The 24,577-nt window shown below is 52.9% G+C and overlaps 1 protein-coding gene across 2 annotated transcripts in view; it reads right to left on the bottom strand.

The window, feature by feature from the left end:
* The window catches only part of NECTIN2 (nectin cell adhesion molecule 2), a 42,114-nt gene extending 26,248 nt beyond the window's left edge, over positions 1-15,866 (bottom strand). The window contains exon 1 of one of the 2 annotated variants that reach the window (XM_054540676.2): positions 15,419-15,866. In XM_054540676.2, the coding sequence (XP_054396651.2) occupies positions 15,419-15,506 (88 nt within the window). In that variant the 5' untranslated portion in view covers positions 15,507-15,866. The remainder of the gene's footprint in view (positions 1-15,418) is intronic. The other variant, XM_024237900.3, reaches the window with a different exon arrangement.
* Between the last annotated feature and the right edge of the window lie 8,711 nt (positions 15,867-24,577).

The raw sequence follows: 24,577 nt of genomic DNA, 5'->3' as shown, positions 1-24,577 counted from the left end.
TCCCAAAGTGCTGGGATTACAGGCGTGAGCCACCGTGCCCAGCCAATTTTTTAATATTTTTAATAGAGATGGGGTTTCACTATATTGGCCAGGCTGGCCTCGAACGTCTGACCTCGTGATCCACCTGCGTTGGCATCCCAAAGTGCTGGGATTATAGGCGTGCGCCACTGTGCCCAGCCTCCAACAGTTAATTTTTCGATCCTCACCCCTTTCCCTCCCTCCCACCTTTTGTAGTCTCCACTGTCCATTATTCCAATCTTTGTGTATCTGCTGTTTAGATTCCACTTATAAGTGAGAACATGTGGTATTTGACTTTCTATTTTACTCAGGATAATGGCCTCCAGTTCCATCCGTGCTGGTGCAAATGACATGATCCCATCCTTTTTTATGGCTTTGTAGTATTCCATGGTAGATATACACCACATTTTCTTTCTTTTTTTTTTTTTTTATTGTAAGTTCCAGGATACATGTGCAGGTTTCTTTTTTCTTTTTCTTTTTTTTTTGGGGGGGGCGGAGTCTCACTCTTTTGCCCAGGCCGGAGTGCAGTGGCGCCATCTCGGCTCACTGCAAGCTTCGCCTCCTGGGTTCACGCCATTCTCCTGCCTCAGCCTCCCTAGTAGTTGAGACTACAGGTGCCTGCCACCACACACAGCTAATTTTTTTGTATTTTTAGCAGAGACGGGGTTTCACCGTGTTACCCAGGATGGTCTCCATCTCCTGACCTTGTGATCCGCCGTCTCGGCCTCTCAAAGTGCTGGGAGTACAGGCGTGAGCCACAGCGCCCGGCCTGTATGTTTTCTTTATCCAGTCTATCCATGATGGGCATCTGGATTGAGTCCATGTCTTTAGTATTGTGAACAGTCCTGCAATGAACATACGCATGCATGTATCTTTGTAATAGAATGATTTATATTCTTTTGGGTATACACCCAGTAATGGGATTGCTGGGTCAAATGGTATTTCTGGTTCTAGATCTTTGAGGAATCGCCATACTGTCTTCATAATAGTTCAACTAATTTACATTCCCACCAACAGTGTAAAAGCATTCCTATTTCTCCACAACTTGCCTGCATCTGTTGTTTCTTGACTTTCTGATAATGGCCATTCTGACTGGTGTGAGATGGTATCTCATTGTTGTTTTGATTTGCATTTCTCAACGATCAGTGATGTTGAGCATTTTTTTCATGTTTGTTGGCTGCGTGAATGTCTTATTTTGAGAAGTGTCTGTTCATGTCCTTTGCCCACCTTTTTAGGTTTTTCTTTTCTTGTAAATTTGTTTAAATTCCTTGTAGGTTCTGGATGTTAGACCTTTGTCAGATGGATAGATTGCAAAAATGTTCTCCCACTCTGTAGGTTGTCTGTTCACTCTGAGGATAGTTTCTTTTGCTGTGCAGAAGCTCTTTAGTTTAATTAGATCCCATTTGTCAATGTTTGCTTTTGCTGCACTGCTTTTGGCAATTTCGTCATGAAATCTTTGTAGATATAGACCGCATTTTCTTTATCCAATCCTCCATTCATCGATGGACACTTAAGTTGATTCCGTATCTTTGCTGTTGTGAATAGTGCTGCAATAAACATACAAGCACAGGTGTCTTTTTGATATAATGATGTCTTTTCCTTTGGGAGGATACTCAGTGGAATCCTGGACCGAATGGTAGTTCTATTTTTAGTTCTTTGAGAAATCTCCATGCTGTTTGCCATGGAGGCTGTACTAATTTACATTCCCATCAACAATGGGTAAGCGGTCCCTTTACTCCAAATCCTTGCCAGCATCTGTTTTTTTAGACTTTTTAGTAACAGACATTCTGACTGAGGTGAGATGGCACCTCATTGTGGTTTAAATTTGCATTTCTCTGATGATTAATGATGTTGAGCATTTTTTCATATGTTTGTTGGCTGCCTGTATGTCTTCTTTAGAAAAATGTCTCTTCGGGTCCTTTGCTCATTTTTTAAGTAGTTTTTTTTTTTTTTTTTTTTAACAGCTTTATCGAGATATAAATTCTTACACTACACAATTCTCCCATTTAAAGTATACAATTAAGGCTGGGTGCAGTGGCTCACACCTGTAATTCCAGCACTTTGGGAGACCGAGGCGGGTGGGCCACTTGAGGTCAGGAGTTTGAGACCAGCCTGGCCAACACGGTGAAACCCTGTCTCTACTAAAAATATAAACATTAGCCGGACGTGTTCACTTGAACCCAGGAGGCGGAGGTTGCAGTGAGCCGAGATCGCGCCACTGCACTCCAGCTTGGGTGATAAAGTGAGACTCTGTCTCGAAAAAACAAAAGAAAAGAAAAAACAGTATATATATGTGATTTTTTTTATAAAAAAAGTAAAATAAGTAAAAAATACAGTAGAATTCAGTGGCTTTAAGTATATTTGGAGTTTTACATCTGTTACTATAATCAGTTTTAGGGTATTATTTTTTGAGACAGGATCTCACTCTGTCCATGCTGGCGTGCAATGGCACGATTTCTGCTCACTGCAAACTCTGTCTCTGGGGTTGAAGTGATCCTCCCACCTCAGCCCCCCGAGTAGCTAAGACTTCAGGTGTGAGCCACCAAACCCGGCTAATTTTGTATTTTTTGTAGAGATGGGGATTCATCATGTTGCTTAGGCTCCTGAGCTCAAGCAATCCACCTGCCTCGGCCTCCCAAAGTGTTCAGATTAAGGGCATGAGCCACTGCGCCCAGCCTGGGCATTTTTATAATTCCCTAAGTAACCCCCTTACCCATTAAGCAGTCACTTCCCACTCCCCCAGCCATGATGCGACTTTCTGTCTCTGTTGATGTGCCTGTTCTGGACATTTCATGTAATAGACTGTGTAGCCTTTGTGTCTGGCTTCTTTCACTTGGCATCTTGTTTTCCAGGTTCATCCATCTGTAACACGTGTCGGCGCTTCACTCTTCTTTAAGGCTGAATAATATTCCACTGCACGGACGGACCACATTTTGTTTATCCATTCAGCCGCTGATAGGCATTTAGGTTGTTTCGACTTTTTGGCTCTGATGAATAAAGCTGCTGGGATCATGCGAGTTTAAGTTTTTATGTGGACGCGTGTTTGCAGTTCTCAGCCAGCCTAAGTGGTTTCTCACCTTTTTTTTTTTTTGGAGATGGAGTCTTGCTCTGTCACCCAGGTTGGAGTGCAGTGGTGCTATCTCAACTCACTGCAACCTCCGCCTCCTGGGTTCAAGCAATTCTCCTGCCTCAGCCTCCTGAGTAGCTGGGATTACAGGTGCGAGCCACTACGTCCGGCTAATTGTTGAATTTTTAGTAGAGACCAGATTTCACCATGTTGGTCAGGCTGGTCTCAAACTCCTGACCTCAGGTGATCCACCTGCCTTGGCCTCCCAAAGTGCTGGGATTACAGGTGTGAGCCACTGCGTGTGGCCCATATTTTCTCACTTTTAATATAAACAAGAACAAGAACAAATCTTCCTCTGCTGTGCATGGCGCTACAGCATGGCGACTGAGAGGCCCATAGTTCATGGGTTTGAATCCTGGCTCTGCGACCTTGTGCAGGTCACTTAACCTCTCTGTGCCTCAGTTTCCCCAGCTGTAAAGTGAGGTTAATAATAGTGCCTGCGTCCCAAGGGCTGTTTAAAGATTAAAGAATAGCTGTGGAACACTCAGCATAGGGCCCCAGGAACTGAGAGGTCAGTGCTTGCTAAGTAAACATAGGAAGCTCAGTTTAATTACAAGTGGCCTTGGCACTCAGCCCCCAGGCCAGGAAAGGCCCAGGGCACAAGCCTCATTTCGAGGGCCAACACCACTGCCCAGCTCTGTCTGATGGAGATGGGCCATGGAGGCGGTGCACAGGCCCTGGCGTCATACACACAGGAACCCCAGGGAACACCATCCTAATGAGTAACCCTTATGAGGGGTCCCCGGTGGAAGGCAGTCCCCTTGGGTGGGGACAGGCCGAGGATCTTTGGGTAAAAAGTCATCAGTAAATTATAGCAATACAAGAAGAGAAATTAAAAATAAAATAAGTCCAGGTGCGGTGGCTCACACCTGTAATCCCAGCACTTTGGGAGGCCGAGGCAGGAGGCTCACTTGGGGCCAGGAGTTCGAGACCAGACTGGCCAACATGGCAAAACCCCATCTCTACTAAAAATACAAAAATTTGCTGGGTGTGGTGGCAGGCACCTGTAATCCCAGCTACTCAGGAGGCTAAGGTGGGAGAATCGCTTGAACCCAGGAGGTGGAGGTTGCAGTGAGCTGAGATCATGCCACTGCACTCCAGCCTGGGTGACAGAGAAAGACTCGGTCTCGGGGGGGAAAAAAGAAAAGAAAGGAAAAAAATAGGCTGGGTGCTGCGGCTCATGCCTGTAATCCCAGCACTCTGGGAGGCTGAAGTGGGTGGAGGATCACTTGAGGCCAGGAGTTTGAGACCAGCCTGGGCAATATAGTGAGACTTCATCTCTTAAAAAAAAAAAAAAGGCCAGGTGCGATGGCTCACGCCTGTAATCCCAGCACTTTGGGAGGCCAAAGCAGGCAGCTCACCTGAGGCCAGGAGTTCGAGACCAGCCTGGCCAGCATGGCGAAATCCCATCTCTACTAAAAATATAAACATTAGCCGGGCATGGTGGCACGTGCCTGTAATCCCAGCTACTAGGAGGGCTGAGGCAGGAGGATTGCTTGAACCCGGGAGGTGGAGGTTGCAGCGAGCAGAGATTGTGCCACTACACTCCAGCCTGGGCAACAGAGTGAGACTCCGTCTCAAAAAAAAAAAAAAAAAAAAATACCTGGGCAAGATGGCTAGGGCCTGTAGTCCCAGCTACTAGGGAGGCTGTCCAGGAGGATCACTCAAGGCCGGGAGCCCGAGAAACTGACGCTGCAGTGAGCCATGATCACACACTGCACTCCAGACTGAGTGACAGGGTGAGACCTTGTCTCAAAAAAAAAAAAAAGTCCACTTGTAATCACAGCTAGTCAAAGGGTTTATTCGGGGCAACTTGAATCCACACTCCCGGGCGGCCATCCTCAAGCTTTAGGCTTGAATAAACTCTATACTTAATCATATTTTCTGAATCTTGTTATTTAACGCTGACACCTTTTCTAGCTGGCAACCTTGTCTCCAAGCCCAACTTCCTCCATCTGTAAAATGGTGATGTTTCAGCCGCCCTGCAGGGTCCCTGTGCCAGTTCCATGGAAGGACTTGCTCATGGGGGATCTTCACGGGGCGTGGCCCAGGTGAACAGAGCAGCGGGGGTCAGCCGCCTGCTGCAGGCCAGATCTGACTGTGGTGCATGTTTGCTTTGGCCCACAGAGTGTTATTTCAGTTGGGAAGTAGCAGCCCACACAGAAGGCCTGGAGATTGCTGTCTAAAGCTCCAGACAGAAGTCCGGATATGTGGCTCCTGGGGGCAACAGCTGGGTGGGGCTGAGGAAGGACATCCCCCCTACCACAGGGCACACTCCCTTCCGGCTCCTCCAGATCCCCCAGGTTGCTGGGACTTATCACCCGCCTGGCCCCCAAAGGCACTAAGGTTGGGATCAGGGTGGTTAAGCGCTCTGGCCCCTTCCTAGCTGGGCAAAGGGGGAAAGCCACTCAGTGAGGGTCAAGGAAAGCCATTTGGGCCTGTGTGAACTGCAGAGACAGCAAAATAGGCTGGGGCCGAGGAAGTTAGTTTCCTCTTTGTGGCAAGTGGGAGCCGTTGCAGGTTCTTCAAATAGAGAATGACTTAACTTCATCCAAGGAGGCCTGAGGGGAAGGTGGTGGGCTGAGCAGAGATAGATGACCAGACAGCAAAATGACGCAAAAAGTTGGCAATGAAAAGAACAAGAGGTTAAGACTGAGACTGAGTGTTGGGGAGGAGGGTAATAGGTCTTAGGATTTTATTTTTTTGAGACACATTCTCGCTGTATCACCCAGGCCAGAGTGCAGTGGTGCCATCTTGGCTCCCTGCAACCTCTGCCTCCTGGGTTCAAGCAATTCTGCCTCAACCTCCTGAGTAGCTGGGATTACAGGCATGTGTCACCACACTCAGCTAATTTTTGTATTTTGAGTAGAGACAGGGTTTCACCATCTTGGCCCGGGTGGCCTCGAACTCCCAACCTCAGGTGATCTGCCCACCTTAGCCTCCCAAAGCACTGGGATTATAGGCATGAGCCACTGTGCCCCACCAGGATTTAAAGTTTTAAAATGGAAGGGATTTGGTAGTAGGGAGAGAGGGAGGGATCAGGAAAAGGCAGAACCTGGAAAAATCTGGCCGTTCTTTCACACCTTATAGGTTAAATCCAAAAAAACAAATAGTTACTCAACAAACAGGTCCTGGGTGCTAGAGGATCTGCCCTCTCCAGCCCTGAGGTTTGTCTGTGTTATTCCCCTGCTGTATCCCCAGCACCTACAACAGGGCCTAGCACGTAGTAGGTGCTCAATAAACACTGCCAAGTGAATGAATGTTGCTAAATGTGGATGCCGCAGAAGTAACAGGACAAATCAGGTGCTTGTTCTCCAGGGTTGACATCCGGATTGCAGGGGGTACAAATATTGCACAAATAATTATCACCAAGAATGCCTGGAAGACGGAGTAGGGGTGGTATGGGAAGAAACTGAAGAGGCTTGACCTGTCTAAAGGAGGGATGGACAACGAACGAACGAAGAGCTTCCTGGAGGAGGTGACCTGAAAAGCTGAGCCCCAGGTCCCTGGAGCCCCACACCCCTCACCCCCTCCAAGTCCCTGGGTCTCTGGGACTCAGAGTTCTTTTTTTTTTTTTGAGACAGATTCTCGCTCTTTCGCCCAGGCTGGAGTGCAGTGCCACTATCTCAGCTCACTGCAACCTCTGCCTCCTGGGTTCATGCCATTTTCCCATTCTCCTGCCTCAGCCTCCCGAGTAGCTGGGACTACAGGCGCCCGCCACCACGCCCTGCTAATTTTTTGTATTTTTAGTAGAGATGCGGTTTCACCGTGTTAGCCAGGATGGTCTTGATCTCCTGACCTCGTGATCTGCCCGCCTTGGCCTCCCAAAGTGCTGAGATTACAGGCGTGAGCCACCGCGCCAGGCCGACTCAGTTTTTTTTTTTTTTTTTTTTTTGAGACGGAGTCTTGCTCTGTCGCCCAGGCTGGAGTGCAGCAGCGCAATCTCGGCTCACTGCAAGCTCCGCCTCCTGGGTTCACTCCATTCTCCTGCCTCAGCCTCCCGAGTAGCTGGGACTACAGGTGCCCGCCACGACGCCTGGCTAATTTTTTTAGTAGAGATGAGGTTTCACCATGTTAACCAGGATGGTCTCGATCTCCTGACCTCGTGATCCGCCCGCCTCGGCCTCCCAAAGTGCTGGGATTACAGGCATGAGCCATCGCGCCCGGCGACTCAGAGTTCTTTAAAAAAAAATTTTTTTGAGGTGGAGTCTCACTCTGTTGCTGGGGCTGGAGGGCAGTGGCGCAATCTGGGCTCACTACAGCCTCTGCCTCCCCAGCTCAAGTGATTCTCTTGTCTCAGCCTCCCAAGTAGCTGGGATTACAGGCATGCACCACCACACCCAGCTAATTTTTGTGATTTTAGTAGAGATGGGGTTTCGCCATGTCAGCCAGGCTACTCTCGGTCTCCTGACCTCAAATGATCCACCCGCCTCGGCCTCCCAAAGTGTTGGGATTATTGGCATGAGCCACCGCACCTGGCCAGATTCAGAGTTCTTGACCTAAGGAGCAGTCCTGTGGCTTCCAGGGGCCCAGATCTTCCTTCTAAGGGAGGCTCCCCGCCAATCCTCCATTTAGGATGGCATCTGAGCACTACTGGATTTGGAGGATTAAAACAAAAAAACCGACTTTAGGCTGGGGGCGGTGGCTCACGCCTGTAATCCCAGAACTTTGGGAGACCAAGGTGGGTGGATCACTTGAGGCCAGGAGTTCGAGACCAGCCTGGCCGACACAGTGAAACCCTGTCTCTACTAAATATACAAAAATTAGCTGCATGCCTGTAATTCCAGCTACTTTAGGGAGAGTCGCTTGAACTCAGGAGGTGGAGGTTGCAGTGAGCTGAGATTGCGCCACTGCACTCCAGCCTGGGTGACAGTGAGGACTTGGTCTCAAACAAGCCCACCACTTTTAGCTTCTTGGGGGGCACACTCCTCGGGGGGTTCTTTTACCCCGAGATACTCCACCTCAGCTGCCACCTCCTCTCCCCTCCCTGGCTGGCTGCTCTTCTGCCCTTTTGCCCTGTTATGTTCTCTGTCTGCATAGTGCTTCTCACCATCTCACACACTAGATATGTCATATCCTCCTGGAAACTGACTGGCAGCACCACGAGGGTGGGGATCTTCTGTCTGTTTTGCTCACACCTGTACCCTCAGTATCTGCAAGAGAGATTGGTACCTAGTAGATGCTCAGTACTTGCTGAATAATGAATGAATGAGGTTCTAAAATCCCTGGGTGCAATGGCTCACGCCTGTAATTCCAACACTTTGGGAGGCCGAGGTGGGCGGATCACGAGGTCAGGAGTTTGAGACCAGCCTGGCCAACATGGTGAAACCCCGTCTCTACTAAAAATACAAAAATTAGCCAGGCGTGGTGGCGGGCCCCTGTAATCCCAGCTATTCGGGAGGCTGAGGCAGGAGAATCACTTGAACCTAGCAGGCGGAGGTTGTAGTGAGCTGAGATTGCAGCACTGCACTCCAGCCTGGGGGACAGAGTGAGACTCCGTCTCAAAAAAAAAAAAAAGGGCCAGCTGTGGTGGCTCACGCCTGTAATCCCAGCACTTTGGGAGGCCGAGGCAGGCAGATCACGAGGTCAGGAGATCGAGACCATCCTGGCTAACACGGTGAAACCTCGTCTCTACTAAAAATACAAAAAATTAGCTGGGCGTGATGGCGGGCGCCTGTAGTCCCAGCTACTCAGGAGGCTGAGGCAGGAGAATGGTGTGAACCTGGGAGGTGGAGCTTGCAGTGAGCTGAGATCGTGCTACTGCACTCCAGCCGGGGGGAAAGAGTGAGACTCCGTCTCAAAAAAAAAAAAAAATCCTATTGCTATAAGTTCCCCATTCTGAATTTCTAATTCCAAATGAATGAATAGGATAGTTCAGGCCCTGTGGGGTTAACATTCCTTTTTTTTTTCTGAGATAGGATCTCACTCCGTTGCTCAGGGTGGAGTGCAGGATCCCAGCTTGCCGCAGCCTCAACCTCCCGGGTTCAAGCAATCCTACCACCTCAGCCTTCTCAGTAGTTGGGACTACAGGCGGGCACCACTATACTTGACTAATTAAAAAATTTTTTTTCTTGTAGAGAAGGGGTCTCACTGTTTGTTGCCCAGGCTGTTCTCAAACTCCTGAACTGAAGCAATCCTCTTGCCTTGGCCTCCCAAAGTGCTTGGATTACAGGTGTGAGCCACCGCGTCCTGCCTACAGTCCATTTTTAAGGCATTTTCACCTCTTTCTCTCTCACCTCATAAGCAATCTATCAGGAAACCCTGTCACCTCCTTCTTTGACATTTATCTAGTTAGACCACTTCTGACGCCTCCCCAGTCCCTGCCCTGGTCTAATCCACTGCCACTTCCCACCTGGAGGACTGCAGCTGTCCTTGTGGTCTGTTCCTATGCACGGCCAGAAGGATCCTGCTAGAAACTGCAGAACACGCCCTCCTCTGCACAGAGCCCTCAGGAAACAAGCTCAAGTCTTTTCTGTTTTTTTGTTTTGTTTTGTTTGTTTTTTTTTTTTGAGACGGAGTCTTGCTCTGTCTCGGGCTCCTGCCTCAGCCTCCTGAGTAGCTGGGATTACAGGTGCCTGCTATCATGTCTCAAAAAAAAAAAAAAAGAAAAAAGAAAAAGAAAAAACCCTCACAGGCCAGGTGCGGTGGCTCACCTGAGCTCAGGAGACCAGCCTGGGCAACACGGTGAAAGCCTGTCTCTACTAAAAATATAAAAATTAGCTGGGGATGGTGGCACCCACCTGTAATCCCCAGTACTTGGGAGGCTGAGGCACGAGAATTGCTTGAACCCGGGAGGCGGAGGTTGCAGTGAGCTGAGATCACGCCACTATACCAGCTTGGACGACAGAGTGAGAGAGTGAGACACTGTTGACAGCTTGGGCAACAGAGTGAGACTCTTGTCTCAAAAAAAGAAAAAAAAAAAGAAAAAAGAAAGAGCCCTCAGTGGGGCAGGGGTCTGGGGGGAGAGGCACCAGGATCAGGGTCGGGGCTGTGGGGACGGAGGAGGGCGAGATTGGAAACACACTCAGAACTTGGAATGGGAAAGCAGGACCAGCGGTGGGGGTGACAGGGAGAAGCTGGGAGGGTTGGGACTTGGAGACTGACAGGGCTGCGGAGGTAAGGGGGACAGGGGTGAGGGCCGCTGCCCAGACGCTCTGCATGTCAGGTGGAGGCAAGGGAGATACAGCCAGGAGGTTGGCCAGCCTGGAGTGAGCCCCCATCATCCAGCACACTGCTAGGCAGGGGCTGTGCCATGAACTTGGCCAGGACATGGCCAGCACCATAGCTGGGGGACTGTGGCCATGGGAACACCAGCCTCCCTCAGTGTCACTGGGCAAGCCAGACTGGTGACAGCTTCATGAAGTGTGAGCTGGGTCCCCAGACACACTTCCTCTCCCTGTGGACTGCACCTGCTGGCTTCTTGTGGTGGCAGAGTGGAGGCTGCCCAGGGCGTAGTGTGAGCCCATGGGAGAACTACGGGGACAGACACAGCTTGAGACCCCGAGATCCAGGGATGGGTAGGCCAAGGCAGCGAGGAGGGTGCAGAGTGACCCATGGAACCCTGGAGGAGAGGTTGGGGGCTTGGACTCCTGGGTCTGAGAAAGGAGGGGGCTGGGGGCCTGGATTCCTGGGTCTGAGGGAGGAGGAGCTGGAGGCCTAGACTCCCGGGTCTGAGGGAGGAAGAGCAGGGGTCCTGGGCTCCTGGGTCTGAGGCAGGAAGGATGGGGGCCTGGACTCCTGGGTCTGAGGGAGGAAGTGCTGGTGGCCTGGACTCCTGGGTCTGAGACAGGAGGGATGGGGGCCTGAACTCCTGGGTCTGAGGGATTAGGGATGGGGGCCTGGACTCCTGGATCTGAGGGAAGAGGGCTGGGGCCTGGACTCCTGGGTCTGAGGGAGGAGAGGCTGGGGCCTGGGCTCCTGGGTCTGAGGGAGGCGGGGCCTGAAGCTGGACACCTGGGTCTATGGGAGGAGGAGCTGGGCTCGTGGACTCCTGCCTGGCTGGCTCCCCAGGGCCTGGCTTCTCCCGCAGATCTATAAAGCACAGCGACCCACCCTCCCATGGCAAGGCACGTTGGGACTAGAGAAGGCCCTTGAAGGCCAGAGGCTTTGAGTACTGGCCTCAGCTGCTGCCTCAGTCACCTTGTTAGTTAATTAATTGTATTAATCACAGTGCCCACCCCCCACAGCGAAAATCCAGGAGCTGGTTCGGTGTGAGTAGCGGCTGCAGCAGCCAGGATGTAGGGCTGTCTGTCTGCGCCTGGATTTCTGCACCTGCCCCCTGGCCTCCTCTAATCCGTGTGTTTTGTTTTGTTTTTTTTGAGATAGGATCTTGCTTTGTTGCCCAGGGTGGAGTACAGTGGTGTGATCTCAGCTCACTGTAGCCTCAACCTTCCTAGCTCATGCGATCCTCCCACTTCAGCCTTCCAAGTAGCTGGGACTATAGGCGCACACCACCACCTTTGGCTAATTTTTAAATTTTTTGCAGAGACAGGGTTTCGCCATGTTGCCCAGGCTGGTCATGAACTCCTGAGCTCAAGTGATACACCTGCCTGGACCTCCCAGAGTGCCGGGATTATAGGCGTGAGCCACCGCGCCCGGCTTCTTGAAAGTCTTAATTGTCTCCCTGCTGTCTCTTAGCGTCTCTTATCTGTGTCTTCCAGGGCCTCTTCTATCTCTCTCTGTGTCTAGTTCTTAGGGTCCCTGTCCCTCTGTGTCTCCAATTCCCAGGGTCTCTGTTACTCTTTTCTCTTTTGAGACAGGGTCTTGCTCTGTGGCCCAGGCTGGAGTGCAGTAGTGCAATCGGGGCTCACTGCAGCCTTGAACTCAGTTCAAGCGATTCTCCTGCGTCAGCCTCCCAAAGTGCTGGAATTACCAGTATGAGCCAATGTGCCTGGCCTCGGTCACTCTTATCTGTGTCTCCCAGAGTCTCTGGTCTCTGCTCTGTGCCTCTTATATTCTCTGTCTCTTTGTAATGTCTTTATTGAGACATTATTCCCATACCATACAATCTACCCATTTAAAGTGTACAGTTCAGTGGCTTTTGTATATTCAGAGTTGGCCATCCATCACCCGAGCAATTATAGAACATTTTCATTAGCCTGAGAAGATACTCTGTCCCCGTTAGTCACTCTCTTCCTCTTTCCTCTGTATGTCTGACATCTCCGGTCTCTTTCTCCATCTGGGTCTCCCTGTGTCTGGAACCTGGCTCTCTGCCTCGATTCCTGGGGTTCTCCTCTCTCAAGCCTTCCGGTCTACATCTCTAAGGGTGTCTGTTTCTGTCTCTAACTGTGGAGTCTCCCTGCCTCCTGGGTCTCCAGTGCACTGTCTCCCCATATCTCTGACACACCTTCTCACAGCCTGGCCCGTCTTGCTGGGTCCCCTCTTCTCCTCCCCGTCCCGCTTCATTTGTCAGCACTGCTGGGACATTAAAAATGTAACAGCATCCCAGGCAGGGGCGGGGGAGCTGGCCCATGTGCCCAGCTCCCTGTCCCTTCTGTGTTCGTCACTCCCTGTGGCCCCCACATGTCGCTGGCCTTGAGGCCCCCTGTACCCTGACCTCCGTGGGTCACGGCACCTCTGCTGTCCCACAGCTGGAGTCTTTGGGGCTCCCTGCCTGTCACCAAACCCCTTTCCTTTTCCTGTCCCTGCCTTCATCGGGTATCTATGTCTAGCTCCCTTCCCCCACCCTCCTCCGTCCCATTCCAGTGTCTTTCAGCCTCATCCCTGTGACGGTATTTCACTCCCCCCACCCTGTGCCGGCATTTCACTCCCCTTCCATCCTCTGATTCGATTCCTAGACGTGTCTCTGACCCCATTCCTAAATCTGTGTCTGACCGCTTCCCTCTATTGGCCTCTGTATCCATCCTTGTAGCTCCAGCCTCTCTATATACCCACCCCCCAACTTCTCCTCTGCCCAGTCCCCCTTCCCTAATGAGAGGAGACAGCCAGGCTGTGGTCCCTCTGCTCCCCTCCCCCTCCACTACGTGGGGCTGCCTGGCGGACATGGACACATGGATAGGCAGGGAAGAAAGCTGGGGGAGGGGACCCGGCCCAGCTGGGGGCCCAGGTGGTGCACCCGCATTCCCTGAGGAGGCCAAGCGGGGGAGGCAGTGGAGCTAGACAGGTATACAGAGAAAGACGGAGAGGAGAGAGAGAGATGGTGAGAGGGGAAGAGAGAAGGAGCTTGGAGAGGGATGGAGAGAGAAAGGGTGAGAAACGAAGAGAGATGAAGAGGGGGAAAGAAAGTGAGGGAAGGAGGAAAACAGGGAGGGGGAGGGGAGAGAGAGAGAGAGGGAGAGCGAGCACATGCCAGCCAGCCAGCCCTCGGAGAGCAGAGGCGAAGGATTGGGGTGGGGGGTGGTCAAGAAAGGGGCCGACAGCTCCTTCTCCAGGTGCTAGGAGCTTTCACAGGGAATCAGTGGGGCCTCGGAGCCTTCCGGATGGTCTGCAGGGAAAGGATTGTTATCTCAGTTTTTTTACGAGGGAGGAAATGGAAACTCAGAGGTACTTCCAGAACCGGAGCCCGGCTTCCCCGGGACCTGCTGTGAGACCTTGAGAAGGCTGCTTGCCTTTGCTGAGCCTGTTTCCTCATCTGTAAGATGGAAACAGAAACAGGACCTGTTTCCCAGGGCAAGCCGGAGCCTTCGGTGAGATCATGCACCAAGCTAACAGTAGGTTCAGGGTCTGGTGGGTTTGGAGAATTCACCCAGAGTTGCCAGTTCTGATCTCATCTGCCTATTTCTGCCTGAAGGGAGAGGCTGGGGATGGAAGGGGAGTTCCCAGCTCTGGGTCAAACCTGGGAGGCCAGAGAGGTGGCCCGGGTTCCCCCAAGATCCTCCTGAGCTCTTTTCTGCGCAAACCCTCGGGAAACTCTAGCATCCCAGAGTTTGTCGCTGGGAATACAAAACCGGGTCACCTGCAAGGGGCGGGGCCAGCGCCTCTTTCAAGGGTTCCCTCTCAGCCCCTCCCTCCCCAGGGGGGCCGCTCTCCTCCCCTACTGGGGTGGATGGAAGGACGCCAGGGGGTCCAAGGCATAGCAATGGGAGGGACGGGGGATAAGGGCGGCGGCTCCACTCGTGGCTCTGAGGACAAAGGCGCTACCAGAGGATAGATAAGGTCCCGAAACCGGGGAGTCCGGAACCCGGAGCCAGGAGCGCCCGCCCCGCCCCTCCCTGGCTCGGCGAGAGTGAAACCAGGAAAACTTCCCCGGCGACGTCTCCGTCGCCCCCGACCATTCACAGGGAAAGGGAGGAGTCTCCCAGCCTCTGGGACTCGGGGCCTCCCGTTCTATCTGGGACTCAGGCGACTGAGAGTCCAGCCTCAAGACAGAGCCTTCGACCCTTGATCATATCTGGAGCCCAAGAGACGGGGCCCGTTGCTCGCACTTCTATTTGGATCTCAGAAGACGTTCCTCTGCCTACAATTAAGTCTGAAGCCCACGAGATCGAGTCTCCTGTCCCCCGGTTCTGCCGGGAACCCTGAAAACGAAGCCCCCTGCCCACAATTAAATCCAGAAGCTACAAGTTTGATCCTCTCTCGCCCCCAGTTTTACCTAGATCCCAGTTAGACGTAGCGCTTAGCCTCCATTCTACCAGGGACCTAGAAGATGGAGCCCCCGGCCTCTAATTTTTCTGGAGTCCACGGAGTCAGAGCCCCCAACTCCCTGAGGTTCGGGGTTGGAGCTCCGAGCTCAGGCCCTTCCCCCTAAGTCGCCAGAACTCTTATCCTTCGCCCTCCAAGGGACCCGAATCAGGTCCCCTTGTCCTCAGTTCTCTCAGGGCCTCAGACGCCCAAGCCGGGAAGAAGGAAAAATGGGGGAGGGAGGTGGTCTCGCCTCTTCCTCGAGACCTTACTGCGGTAGGTGGGGGGAACATTCCCCACATTCCTGAGAGGGGTAGAGGAGACAGAGACCCAGATCCGGGTGAACTGCTCGGCGCGGGGTGGGGAGGGGGCACCAGGCCTTCCTGGGATTTAACCCTTTCGGCGCGGGAATCCGAGAAATGGGGAGGGGGACAGACAAGCCGGCGTAGGATGGGCAGTTGGATTAAGAAGGGGGGGTGGTGGTAAGAGAGATGCAGAAAGGAGGGGTCAGAGTCTCCTCGAGAGAATCGGACGTGTAGGGGGTCGGAGTCTGTGGGGCCAGCCAGGAAGGGGGCACGCAAGAGGGGGCTCGGGGAGCCGGGGGTGGGCGGGGAAGGTGCTCGGCTTCCCCAGCTCGGAAGGTAAGGTTGGAGGGGGTCCGCGCAAGGGCAGGGAGCCGTCCGCTCATCTTACCGGTTTCCGGGAGCAGCAGCAGCAGCAGCGGCCACAGCAGCGGCGTCGGCGGCGATCTCGACGGCAGGAGGGCAGCGACCCGGGCCATGGAGGGCCCGGGAGGGGACTGGGCCCGGTCGGAGGCCCGCGGGCCACTCTGTGGGGGCCGATCGGCTGGGCGGGCGAGTAGGTGCCTGTGGGGCTCCGGCTCCGGCTCCGGGCCGGTTCCCGCTGCGCTCTAGCCTCCCTGTTCTGCTTTCCCGGCCCAGCTCTCCCCGCCCGGCTCGGCACCCCCGGCCCCTCGCTCAGCTCCGGCGGTTCGAACCCGCTGACGTCACAGGATCCACCCGCTGCTCCCCCGAGTCAAGCCGACCCCGGCTCCGGCCCCGCCCCCTCCTGGCGTTCTGACCCCGCCCCCCGGATTCCACGCCTGTTCCTCCCCGGGATTCCATTCTCGCTCCTCCCCAGGATTCTAAGGTCGCCCCTGCCAAAGAATTCTGTCTCCTTCGCTCCCGGCGTTAAGCCACGCCCCCTAAGGTCTAGCCACGCCCCCTCTGCTCCCGAGTAGGTCCCGCGCCCCGCCCCCCGCCCCCTGCCTACCGGTCGCCTCGCCAAGGTCTTGCCACGCCCCCTTCGACCCTTCCGGCCGACTCCGCCCCCACCAGCCCCGCCCCCACCAGCCCCGCCCCTCGCCCTAGCCGGAGTTCGCTCGGTCTCTTAGCTCAGTCCGTCCTGGCCTCGGTCCCGCCAACAGTTCGAATCCTGCCCTTTCCTGCCTGCCCGGGTCCTCTCGTCACAGTTGCCTGAGGCACGTGGCGCCTTACGGTTCTGCCCCCAGCACGTCCCGGTTGTGCGACCTCCCCGCAGGTCGAGCCCATCGCCCTGAGCCTGTTTCTCGTACCCTCGTGCGTTTCTAATCTTTGCCCCGAACTCTAGGTGTCGCTGCACTCGTTTCTTTCTGGATTTCTCTGTCTCTCAGGTGTCTTTGTGTCTCTCTCACTCTCTTTGGGTCTTCTCTGTCCCCATGTTTCTGCCTCTCTGGGTCTTTCCGTCCTCATGCTTCGGTGTCGCTCTGTTTCTGGTCTTCATTTGTCTGTCACTGTTTTCTTTCTTTCAATAAAATAGACGGGGCGTGGGGGCGGCGGGTGGGTCTCACTATGTTGCTGAGGCTGGCCTCAAGCGATCCTCCCAGCTCGGCCTCCCAAGATGCTGGGATTACAGGCGTGAGCCACCAAGCCCGGCCTGTCTGTCACTGTTTCTGGGTCACTTGGTCCCCATGTCTCTTTCCATCCTTTGACTCTGTCTTTGTGTCTCTCTGTCTCTATCTGTGTGTCTCTCTGTCTCTCTATGTCTCCTTGTGTGCCTCTCTGTCTCTGTCTCTATTTCTGTGTATCTCTGTCTCTATCGGCCTGTCTCTGTGCCTCTCTTTCTGTCTCTGTGTGCCTCTCTGTCTCTGTGTTTCTCTCTCTGTCTCTATCTCTGTGCTTCTCGGTCTGTCTCTCTGTGTGTCTCTGTCTCTATCTGTGTCTCTCTGTCCCTGTCTCTTTCTCTGTGTCTTCCTCTCGGCGTCTCTTGTCTGTGCGTGCGAGTCTCTCTCGCTGTCTCTCCGTCCCTGCTCTGTTCTCTGCTTCCTTCCCTCCCTACCTCCCTGCGCGCCCTGGTCCTCCCCTCCCAACACCTGCTCCGCGCCGCCTTCTCACCGCAGCCACCCGCCAGGGGGCAGCAGAGACCGGCCCCCGCGCTGCGCTGGCCCGGCCGGGCTGGGTGGGGCTGGGCTCCAGTCCGGCCTCCGGACCTGGTCCCTCCCCGCGTCCTTGTCCCACTTCCCCTATCTCCCCAGTCTCCTCGCGTCTTTGTGTCTCTCGCTCAGACTCGGGTCCTTTGTCTCTCCCGGCGGCTCGCCCTCCTCCCTACCCCCACCTACCTCTTCGCATTCTCTGGGCTGCCCAGGGGGAGCTGGTGAGGCCGCGCCGGGGGGGCGGGGTGAGGGCGCGAAGCGGGAGGCCGGGGGAGGGGGTGCCACGGAGCGCCAGTCTGGGCCCAAGTTCGTCCAGGGCCAGGAGGCGCCGAGCTGCTCAGCTGGGGGCAGGTGCTTGGGGGCTTCTTGCACTAGCAAGAGGACCACCTAGGCTCGCCCTCCCTTCCACCTGCCACACACCTGGGCTTTCCTCCCCAGAAGGACTAGCTTTCAAATAGCAGAGGCTGTTATCTCTCCGCATTCGAGTCTTAGTTATGATACTTTTTTTTTTTTTTTGAGACGGAGTCTCGGCGATCTCGGCTCACTGCAACCTCTGCCTCCTGGGTTCAAGCGATTCTCCTGCCTCAGCCTCCTTAGTAGCTGGGATTACAGGCGCGCGCCACCACGCCCGGCTAATTTTGGTATTTTTAGTAGAGACGGGGTTTCACCATGTTGGTCAGGCTGGTCTCAAACTCCTGACCTCCTGATCCACCCGCTTCAGCCTCCCAAAGTGCTGGGATTGCAGGCGTGAGCCACCGCGCCCGGCACTTACGATACTGTTAATATATGTAGTCAGCATTTACCACGTGTCAGGCACTGCTCTAAGTGCACTGAGAATATTATCTCACATAAGCCATGCAGCGCCATGGGTGATAGGGAAACTGAAGCAGAGAGATGAAGTGACTCAATGAGTTACAAAATGGCAGAGCCAGGGCGGGGCGCCCTGGCTGACGCCTGTAATCCCAGCACTTTGGGAGGCTGAGGCGGGTGGATCACTTGAGTTCAGGAGTTTGAGACCAGCCTGGCCGATATGGTGAAACCCTGTCTACTTGGGAGGCTGAGGCAGGAGAATCGCTTGAACCCGGGAGATGGAGGTTGCAGTGAGCCGAGATCGCACCACTGCACTCCAGCCTGGGCAACAGAGTGAGACTCCGTCTAAAAAAAAAAATAAAATAAAAATTAAAAATAAACAAAAATAAACAAAATGGCAGAGCCAGAGCTGACTCTTCTAAGCACCTTATTTCTCTTAGTTAGTTCCTCACAGGCATCCCATGAACGGGACACCATGGTGATCCCCATTTCACTGAAAAGTAAACTGAGGCACAGGGTGGTTGTTTGCCCCAAGCCACCCAGCAAAGACACATAGCAGGCCGGGTGCTTCTTTTGGGCCCGGATGGTCTGTGCTCTTTTTGTTTTTGAGACGGAGTCTGGCTCTGTTGCCAAGGCTGGAGTGCAGTGGTGCAATCCATCTCGGCTCGCTGCAACCTCTGCCCCCCAGGTTTGAGTGATTCTCCTGCCTCAGCCTCCTGAGTAGCTGGGATTATAGGCATGCACCACTACGCCTGGCTAATTTTTGTATTTTTAGTAGAGACGGGCTTTCACCTTGTTGGTCAGGCTGGTCTCGAACTCCTGACCTTGTGATCTGCCTGCATTAGCCTCCCAAAGTGCTGGGATTACAGGGGTGAGCTACTGCACCCGGCCAGTCTGTGCTTTTAACCTCCATGCCATGTGAGCTCCAGATAGCTTGTGTCTCAGGCTTGGCACAAACTGGGTGTGAGGATGGCTGGACAAATAGGCGCACACATAATAAATGCATAGCAGCTACAGCTACTCGGGAGGCCGAGGTGGGAGGATCACCTGAGCCCAGGGAGGTTGAGGCTGCAGTGAGCTGTGATTGAGCCACTGCACTCTAGCCTGGGAGACAGAGAGAGATTTTGTCTCTAAAATAAATAAATAACACACATAGGCCTGGCGCAGTGGCTCATGTCTGCAATCCCAGCACTTTGGGAGGCCAAGGCTGGCAGATCACTTGAGTTTAGGGGTTTGAGACAAGCCTGGCAACATGGTAGAACCCCGTCTCTTAAAATATATATAATAATAAAATAAAACAGTAAAATAAATAAATGTGCTTAATTTATTTATGTATTTAATTTTAAGGCAGGGTTGTGCTTTGTCGCCCAGGTTGGAGTGCAGATCTTGACTCCCTGTAACCTCAAACTTCCCAGCTCAAGGGATCCTCTGCCTTAGCCTCCTGAGTAGCTGGGACTACAGGCATGTGCCACCATGCTCGGTGCATTTTTTTTTTTTTGAGACAGTCTCTGCTCTGTCGCCGAGGCTGGAGTGCAGTGGTGCGATCTTGGCTCAGTGCAAGCTCCGCCTCCCGGGTTCACGCCATTCTCTTGCCTCAGCCTCCCGAGTAGCTGGGACTACAGGTGCCTGCCACCACGCCTAGCTAATTTTTTTTGTATTTTTAGTAGAGACAAGGTTGCATGGTCTTAGCCAGGATGGTCTCGATCTCCTGACCTCGTGATCCACCTGCCTCGCCTCCCAAAGTGCTGGGATTACAGGCGTGAGCCACTGCGCCCGGCTGCTTGGTGCATTTTTAAATGTTTTGTAGAATTTGATTCTCGCTTTGTTGCCCAGGCTGGTCTTGAACTCCTGCCCTCAAGTGATCCTCTCACCTCAGCCTCCCAAAGTACTGGGATTACAGGTGTGAGTCATCGCGCCTGGCAATAAATGTGCTTTAGATCTCTCTGACCTTCTCTCCCTAATCTGAGGCCAGGTTTGTGGGCCAGGACCTCTGGGTTTTAGTGCCAGCCTTGCTACTAACTTGCTTTGGAAAATCCTGGGACCCCTGTTTATCCATTGAACAAAATAACCGGTCCCTAGGGAGTCTTCTTCTAGGAAGGCCTCGAGCACCTCCTTTCTCCTGGCCTACCAATGAGCGGGCTTAGCTCTCTCCTGGCTGTTCTTTGTGAGCAGGGATGAGCCCAGGAAGAAAGCCCCAGGAGGCTGGCCATGGTGGCTCAAGCCTGTAATCCCAGCACTTTGGGAGGCCGAGACAGATGGATCACCTGAGGTCAGGAGTTCGAGACCAGCTTGGCCTACATGGTGAAACCCCATCTCTACTAAAAACACAAAAATTAGCAGGATGTGGTGGCGGGTGCCTATAATCCCAGCTACTTGGGAGGCTGAAGCCAGAGAATCGCTTGAACCCGGGAGGCAGAGGTTGCGGTGAGCTAAGATTGTGCCACTGCACTCCAGCCTGGGTGACAGAGCAAGGCTCTGCCAAAAAAAAAAGAAAAAAAAAGAAAAAGAAAAAAACGCCCCAGAGTTGTAGGCTGGAGTTTCACACCGTTGGGTCACAAGCATGAGGCTATGAGGCTGAGCACCAAGTTTGTTGACAAATGACTGGGTGGGCTCCACGCCCGCCTGGGGAGTTGACTTTTAGTGTCAAGGAGTCGCAGAGGTGGCACTTCACTGAAGAGCCATAAGCACTAGGAGGTAGGGGCATAGGTAGGGGCAAAGGCTTCCTGACGGAGCTATGGAGCTGATGCCAAGTATTTTACCTGCCTGGCAACCTCTCCTTTCTTTTAGCAGCAGCAGCTCCCCTAACCACTTCCTCCCCTCAGTCTTTTTATTTATTTATTTATTTATTTATTTATTATTATTATTTTTTAATTAAGACAGGGTCTCACTCTGTCGCTCAGGCTGGAGTGCGGTGACATTACCATGGCTCACTGCAGCCATGACCTCCCTGGCTCAGGATCCTTCCATGTCAACTTCCCGAATAGCTGGGACTACAGGCATGTGCCAGTATGCCTGGCTAATTTTTCTATTTTTTTGTAGAGATGGGTTTTTGCGTTGTTGCCCAGGCTGGTCTTGAACTCTTGGGCTCAAGCAATTTGCCTGCCTCGGCCTCCCAGAGTGCTGGAATTACAAACATGAGCCACCATACCCGGCTCTTATTCTGAGATAGTGTCATGCTCTGTTGGCCAGACTGGAGTGCAGTGGTACAATCATGGCTCATTGAAGCTTCCACCTCCCAGGCTCAAGTGATCCTCCCACTTCAGCCTCCCAAGTGGCTGGGACTATAGGCATTTACCACTGTGCCAGAATAATCTTTTTTTTTTTTTTTTTGAGACGGAGTCTCGCTCTGTTGCCCAGGCTGGAGTGCAGTGGAGCGATCTTGGCTCACTGCAAGCTTCGCCTCCCGGGTTCACTCCATTCTCCTGCCTCAGCCTCCTGAGTAGCTGGGACTACAGGTGCCCACCACCATGCCTAGCTAATTTCTTGCATTTTTAGTAGAGATGGGGTTTCACCTTGTTAGCCAGGATGGTCTCGATCTCCTGACCTCGTGATCCGCCTGCCTCAGCCTCCCAACATGCTGGGATTACAGGTGTGAGCCACTGCGCCTGGCCAATCTTTTTTTTTTTTTTTTCTGATACGGAGTGTCAGTCTGTTTCCCAGGCTGGAATGCAGTGGTGTGATTTCGGCTCACAGCAACCTCCACCTCCTGGGTTCAGGTGATTCTCCTGCCTCAGCCTCCCAAGTAGCTGGGACTATAGGTTTGAGCCATGACACCTGGCTATGTTTGCAGTTTTATTAGAGATGGGGTTTCACCATATTGACCAGGCTGGTCTTGAACTCCTGACCTAAAGTGGTCTGCCCACCTCAGCCTCCCAAAGTGCTGGGATTACAGTCGTGAGCCACTGCACTCAGCCTGCCAGACTCATCTTTTGACTTTTTTGTAGAGACAGGCTCTCACTAGGTTGCCCAGGCTGGTCTTGAACTCCCAGGCTCAAGCAATTTTCCTGCCTTGGCCTCCCAAACTGCTGGGATTACAAGCATGAGACATGACTCCTGGCATATATATAGTCATTTGCAATCAAATATAACGTTACTAATAAAATATATACCCCCAAAAATCTGTACATGTCTGGGAGATGCACAGAGCTTTGTAAATTTCCAAGGGCAGGGAAAGGAGGGGCTGGTGGTGAAAGCTTTCAGAATTCTTCAGGATGTCCAGGCTTTGAAGAATAGGAAAGCTTTGTCACAGCGTGGGATATGGGGAAGGGCACTCCAGGTAGGAGGGTGGTGAGAGCAGGAGCAGGGGATGTGTATGAGGGGCTGTATCTTAGAAGGTCCTGAATGCCAGCTGAAGGGTGGCTCATGCTTTGGGAACCGTAGAAGGTTAAAGAGCAAGGGTAGTTTACTACCAACTTGTCTTTACTTCCTGGAGCCCCAGATCCTGAGGTTCACCCCTCCCACTTTCCTATTGCCCTAGGCCTTTGTAATGTAGGCTGGAGTTTCAACCCTTGGGAGGAGGGGTTATATACTGAGGTGGGCCCAGGCTGCCATCTCTATGCAAATTCCCTGGGATGCCATGCAGATGAAGGACCTTATGCAAATGTTTGCCCTCCTGGTGGGGCAGGCTGGGATCCTCCACTTATTAATTTGGGGACCAGGTACGGAATGGAGAACCCTTTCCTCTTCTCTTTCCCTTCTCACTAGCCATCTGTTCGCTCGCCATCCAACTCCCCAAACCCCAACACCAATGTCTGCCTTTAGAGTGGTATCTCTGTATCTGGTCCCTGCCCTGGACTAAGGGAACGTTTGTATTTTTTTAAATTTATTTTATTATATTATATTTTATTTTATTTTCGAGACGGAGTCTCGCTCCGTCTCCCAGGCTAGAGTGCAGTGGCGCGATCTCGGCTCACTGCAAGCTCTGCCTCCGGGACTCACGCCATTCTCCTGCCTCAGCCTCCCAAGTAGCTGGGACTACAGGCGTCTGCCACCATGCCCGGCTAATATTTTGTATTTTTAGTAGAGACAGGGTTTCACCATGTTAACCAGGATGGTCTCAATCTCTTGACCTCGTGATCCACCCGCCTTGGCCTCCCAAAGTGTTGGGATTACAGGTGTGAGCCACCTCGCCCAGCCTATTTATTTATTTATTTATTTATTTATTTATGAGATGAAGTCTCGCTCTTGTGCCCCAGGCTAGAGTGCAATGGTGCGATCTCGGCTCACTGCAACCTCCGCCTCCCGGGTTCAAGCGATTCTCCTGCCTGAGTCTCCCGAGTAGCTGGGATTACAGGCGGCTGCCACCACACCCAGCTAATTTTTGTATTTTTAGTAGAGTTGGGGTTTCACCATGTTGGCCAGGCTGGTCTCGAACCCCTCACCTCAGATGATCTGCCTGCCTCGGCCTCCCAAAATGCTGGGATTACAGGCGTGAGCCACCGTGCCCGGCCTTTATTATTATTTTTTTTGAGACACAGTCTCGCCCTATCACCCAGGCTGGAGTACACTGGTATGATCTCGGCTCGCTGCCACCTCTGCCTCCTGGGTTCAAGTGATCCTTGTGTCTCAGCCTCCTGAGTAGCTGGGATTACAGGCGCGTGCCACCATGCCCGGCTAATTTTTGTCTTTTTTTTTTTTTTGTAGAGACAAGTTTTCACCATGTTTGCCAGGCTGGTCTCGAACTCATGACTTCAGGTGATCTGCCTGCCTCGGCCTCCCAAAGTGCTGGGATTACAGGTGTGAGCCACCGCACCTGGCCTAAGGCAACTTTCTTGCTTTTCTCTGTCTCTTTATTTTTCCTTAGATAATCACAATAATTAACATGTACTGCACATGGGCTCTGTGCCAGGCTTTGTACTAAATACTTCCCTGGTTATCTCATCAAATTCTCCCCTCCATCCTCTGATCCTCTGTGTGCATTTGCTGTATTTTTTTAAGGGAATTTTCAATTCTGTTATATAGGGAACAAGAGCCCTATAAATAAGGACACAGACAGGTGAAATGAAGGATGGATATTAAGAAGCAACTCAAGCCAGGCGCGGTGGCTCACACCTGTAATCCCAGCACTTTGGGAGGCCGAGGCAGGCAGATCATGAGGTCAGGAGATCGAGACCATCCTGGCGAACACGGTGAAATCCTGTCTCTACTAAAAATACAAAAAATTAGCCAGGCGTGGTGGCACCCGCCTGTAATCCCAGCTACTCGGGAGGCTGAAGCAGGAGAATCAGTTGAACCCGGGAGGCGGAGGTTGCAGTGAGCTGAGATCACGCCACTGCACTCCAGCCTGGGCAACTGAGCAAGACTCCGTCTCAAAAAAATAAACAACTCATGAGACCTGTTAGACATACTAAGAATGTGAGCTGAACACAGATGGGAGGGATGCAGGGATCCAGTAAGCTCCAAGCATTCATGTATCCTGTGGGCGACACCCACTCTGCTCCATGAGTCCTGAGCCCAAGACACAGGTAGAAGCTGTGGCTGCCAAGCAGGTGATCGGCCAGCTACAGTCATCTAGCTTCTCATGTTTATTTTTGTTGTTGTTGTTTTGAGACGGAGTCTCGCCCTGTTGCCCAGGCTGGAGTGCAGTGGCGTGATCTCGGCTCACTGCAACCTCCGCCTCCCGGGTTCAAGTG

This window comes from Pongo abelii, chromosome 20 (genome assembly GCF_028885655.2).
Source record: "Pongo abelii isolate AG06213 chromosome 20, NHGRI_mPonAbe1-v2.0_pri, whole genome shotgun sequence".
Taxonomy (NCBI): domain Eukaryota; kingdom Metazoa; phylum Chordata; class Mammalia; order Primates; family Hominidae; genus Pongo; species Pongo abelii.
Note: the sequence above shows the minus strand (reverse complement) of the source record. Positions and strands in the feature narration are given on the sequence as shown.